Here is a 5,080-nt window from a genome sequence, read left to right as displayed (position 1 = left end):
GTCTGTGTCGTGTGTGTGTATGTGTGTATTGTGTGTGTGTGTGTGTGTGTGTGTGTGTGTGTGTGTGTGTGTGTGTGTGGTGTGTGTGTGTGTGTGTGTCTCTCTCAGTCAGTACTTCTAGCCAGTGTTTCAGACATCTGATTTGAACAGTTAATCTGATTTAAGAAGTAACGTTCCCTGCACACTGTGGAACCAGTCATCCTTATTTGGCCATTGGTGAAAGGCCATTTGACAGTTAAAATAATTTCTATGGCATTATTGTTATTATTAATATAGGAAGGTTTCATTTGTACACAGTTTTTACATGATTCTAAATGTCTTCACAGGAATGTATTTTTTGATTGTTGTGGTTTCCATTTCTACACAATGCAGTAAAAGTTCCTTCAATGCCAACTGGTAGTTTCCAGTATCTCTTTACTGAACAACTAATTAATTGACTCATTCATTAGTTAATAGTGTGTCATGGCTTAAGTCTCTCAAAAGTGGAGAAGGCTTTACTGAAGGTTAAAAACGACATAAGAATGTAATAATGCAGAATGTTTTTCTTTATTAATGTTGGTAGAAGCTGCAAACATCCCCTATGGAGTCCGTTACAAAGGGTACTACAAGTTTAGTGACTGTAACATCTTAATATCTGTGTCAGAATGCAATATATGTAGTCAGAATATAACATCAACAGTGAACCATTAACTTGTTACAATATAACTAACAGACATGGGAAATATACAGTGACTCCAAAAGTAATGGGACAGTGACACGTTTTGTTGTTTTGACTCTGTACTCCAGCACTTGGATTTGAGATGATACAATGACTATGGGGTCAGAGTGCAGACTKACAACTTTCATTTTARKRTATTTTTTATCCATATCGGGTAAACTGTWMAGAAATTACAGCACATTTTGKACATAGTACCCCAATTTTCAGAAACAAAAAGTATTGGGACAAATTCACTTACAGTATATGTGTATTAAAACTTCTTATGTCTGCAATCCCGTTAACGGGATGATATGACAACAGCCAGTGAAAGTACAGGGCGCCAAATTCAAAACAACAGAAATCTCATAATTAAAATCTTCCAAACATACCTGTATCTTATACCGTTTTAAAGGTAATCTTGTTGTTAATCCCACACCACAGTCCATTTCAAATATGTTTACAGCAAAAGCACCACAAACGATTATGTTAGGTCACCACCAAGCCACAGAATAAGCACAGCCATTTTCCAGCCAAAGATAGCAGTCACAAAAAGCACAAATAGAAATAAAATTCATCACTAACCTTTGATGATCTTCATCAGATGACACTCATAGACTTCAGTTACACAATACATGTATGTTTTGTTTGATAAAGTTCATATTTAATAAAAAAAATCAGAGTTTACATTGCCGCGTTACGTTCACTAGTTCCAAAAACATCCAGTGATTTTGCATAGCCACATCGATTCAACAGAAATACTCATCATAAATGTAGATATAATACAAGTTATACACATGGATATATAGATATACCTCTCCTTAATGCAACCGCTGTGTCAGATTTCAAAAAAACTTTACGAAAAAGAAACCATGCAAAATCTGAGACGGCGCTCAGAAATATAATACAATTAGCCGCCTTTTGGAGTCAACAGAAACCAGAAATTACATGTTAAATATTCCCTTACCTTTGATGATCTTCATCAGAATGCACTCCCAGGAATCCCAGGTCCACAATAAATGCTTGATTTTTTCGATAATGTCCTATTTATGTCCAAATAGCTACTTTTGTTAGCGCTTTGGTACACCTATCCAAACGCCGGTGTCGGTCGAGCATTTCTTCGGACAAAAACTTCAAAAAGTTATATTACAGGTCGAAGAAACATTTCAAACTAAGTACAGAATCAATATAGGTTTGTTTACATAAATCTATCTATGATAAATGTATCATTTATCATAAGTTCCAACGGAGAATTCCTTTGTGTCTTAGAGGAAACGGAACGCAAGTCGATATCATGTGGAATGCGCATGACCAGGAAATGTCTCTCGCAGTAGCCTGACTCATTCCTCCTTCTAGTCCACAAACACAGTAGAAGCCTCATCCAAGTCTCTATAGACGGATGACATCTAGTGAACACCTCAGAAGTGCAACTTCATTCATATCCCAATGTGATTTCAATAGGACATGGGTTGAAAATATACCAAACCTCAAATTTCTCACTTCCTGTTTGGATTTCTTCTCAGGTTTTTGCCTGCCATATGAGTTCTGTTATACTCACAGACATCATTCAAACAGTTTTATAAACGTCTGAGTGTTTTCTATCCAATACTACTAATAATATCATATATTAGCAACTGACTGAGGAGGCAGGCATTTATTCTGGGCACCTCTGGCACCTTTCATCCAAGTACTCAATAGTGCCCCTGCAGCCATAAAAGTTTTAAAGTAGTAAAACGTTAACATTATCCATAGCACGCAATGACCTACATAAAACTTGTTGGATGCATTTGCTGTTTGTTTTAGTTGTGTTTCAGATTATTTTGTGCCTGTAACGCCAGACACTGGGAGACGAGAAGCAAGTACAGGGTGATGWTTTATTGAATAAACAGACAGGAAACAAAACAAGAACAGAGTCTGGACAAGGGAAACATAGCAAAATTAATGCTGCCCGGGAATGAAACTGAGGAAGTGACAGACATAGGGGAGGCAATCAATGACGTGATGGAATCCAGGTGAGTCCGATGAAGCGCTGGTGCGCGTAACGATGCTGACAGGTGTGCGTAATGATGAGCGGCCTGGCACCTCGAGTGCCAGAAAGGGGGAGCGGGAGCAGACGTGACAGTGCCGAATAGAAATAAACAGTAAATAATGTATTGCGTCATTTTAGAGTCACTTTTATTGTAAATGAGAATGTAATATGTTTCTAAACACTTCTACATGAATGTGGATGCTACCATGATTGTGGATAATCCTGAATGAATTGTGAATAATAATGAGTGAGAACGTTATAGACGCACAAATACCATACCCCAAGAAATGTTAACTCACCATCACAATAACAGGGGAAGTTAGCATTTTTGTGGGGGTAAGATATTTGTGTGTCTGTTTCGGTCATTGACCTTCATCAGAGCAGTGTGACGTTTCGGTCATAGACCTTCATCAGAACAGTGTGATGTTTCAGTCAGACCTTCATTAGACAGAACAAGTCAGGCAGATGTAGAAACAAACACAACAACAGCCGCACAACCCCCCTGAAGAAACCCTAACAAAGGTGAGGGACAATGATAATAAAAGAATGTACTAAATGTAATAAACCTAGAACCTAACAAAGCAAGCACAAGCAGCCTGTTTCATTTCACTCTCTGAATGAGAGAGAGCTTCACTGACTAACAGACAGCTTAACTGCTGTGTTTTCCAATACAGCTTTACAATTCAGATTGCTCTGGAGCCCTACACTCTCCAGTTTGAAGAGAGATTTACAKTTAAGAACATTCTCGCCTTTTTCCTTTTTGGTAATTTTGAACATCTCAAAAGGTGGAATCAACACCTCCTTCTCCTTTTCTCCCAACACTGGGTAGGACTTGAGATAAGCTCCTGCACATGTCTTTATCTCAAAGCAGGAGTCAACTCCAAATTTTTGAGTAATTTTCTTGTCAAGAGAGCTGGAGGCAAAGAAGCCAAATCGGATTATTTGGTTAACTTCACCTGCAAACACCATGCTGGTTCCTCGATATGTGGTGTGACAGCCATTTTGGTTTTCTTTCAGGAGGCGGAGAGCATCTATCAGCAGGAAATGCAGGGAGTGGAACTGGAAGGAGGACCCGTAGTCTGTCCTATTGGTCCGGACTGCCTGGTTGARCTCCCTAWATATGTMATTKKAAACTTCTGTGTAAACACAGATAGCCTGGATATGCTCTMCACTAAGTTTGTCTTTAAGATTGACCTCTGAATTGTSCTTTTTGAATCGTTCCTTCACATTTTTTACACATTCTTCTGCCTTCTTCCAGGCTYGTTTGAAGATCCCTACTGTTTTSGTTTCTATTGAAAGWAATTTMTTCTGCACTGTGTTGTWCATTTGTTCAGTGCAGCCGTTATACATGTCGTCAACAGAGTTAGGGACCATGTCTAAGGGTATGGGGGAATTGAGACCAGGCTGACGGAGATGAACCTTAGAGAATATGGTACAAAAAAACATGCAAACAGTGTAAAAACAGAGGGAAARTTTTATATTTGAACATTTTTAATTGTAGCGATCTTGTTCTCAGATTAATAATAGCATAACTAAATGTTGGTAAAAACCTTTCATAATTACAAGGTTCTCATCTCAAAATCGTATAGTTCTGTAGAACAAACAGAAGTTGATGCTGGATAGTGGGCAATGCTGAAAAAGCATTTGTGTTACAGATAGAAAGATCATCTTACCATCTTGGAGTCCACACCCAGAGTCCAATCATAGAAGACACACAGCACAGCAAAGGTTAGGATGTTGTCTATCCTCATGACTTTAACAGCACCTGTARTAAAACAACATGTATAGGAGACCATACCAATCAGCATAACAATACCAAACATGATACAACATATCTTTGATATTATTCACGCTTTAAAACTAATTATGTTACTGTGTACTACTCCCTTCACAGAACAGAGAAAACTGTCTCTAACCAGGATAGAAAGAGGGGTGGGAGGCCCCGGTGCACAACTGAACTGAGCAAGAGGACAAGTACATTAGTGTGTCTAGTTGAGAACCAGACGCCTCACAAGTCCTCAACTGGAAACCTCATAAATAGTACCCGCAAAACACCAGTCTCAAAGTCACAGTGAAGAGGTGACCCCGGTACGCTGGCCTTCTAGGCAGAGATGCAAAGGAAAAGCCTATTCTCAGACTGGCTAATAAAAGTAAAAGATTGAGATGGTCAAAATTGACAGAGATATGGCTTTTTCTTTGCAATATTACATAATATTTTGTTTTAATCTTTTATTTAAAAAAAGACAATTAAATAAATTTTATTCCCACTTTGTAACGCAACTAAATGTGGAAAAAGTAAAAGCATGTGAATACCTTCCGAAGCACTGTAGCTAGCTGAGACAACCACCTATCACAGT

At 38.4% G+C, this 5,080-nt stretch overlaps 1 protein-coding gene across 1 annotated transcript; it reads right to left on the bottom strand.

The window, feature by feature from the left end:
- Positions 1-2,564: 2,564 nt before the first annotated feature.
- LOC112072105 (erythroblast NAD(P)(+)--arginine ADP-ribosyltransferase-like) lies at positions 2,565-4,557 on the bottom strand. The gene is made up of 2 exons (XM_024139523.2): positions 4,397-4,557; positions 2,565-4,142 (listed from the first exon to the last, which is right to left on the bottom strand). The coding sequence occupies exons 1-2, from the start codon at positions 4,544-4,546 to the stop codon at positions 3,354-3,356; spliced, it is 939 nt and encodes a 312-aa protein (XP_023995291.1). The 5' UTR covers positions 4,547-4,557; the 3' UTR covers positions 2,565-3,353.
- Between the last annotated feature and the right edge of the window lie 523 nt (positions 4,558-5,080).

This window comes from Salvelinus sp. IW2-2015, unplaced genomic scaffold (assembly GCF_002910315.2).
Source record: "Salvelinus sp. IW2-2015 unplaced genomic scaffold, ASM291031v2 Un_scaffold1826, whole genome shotgun sequence".
NCBI lineage: Eukaryota > Metazoa > Chordata > Actinopteri > Salmoniformes > Salmonidae > Salvelinus > Salvelinus sp. IW2-2015.
This window is presented reverse-complemented; position numbering and strand designations above follow the sequence as displayed.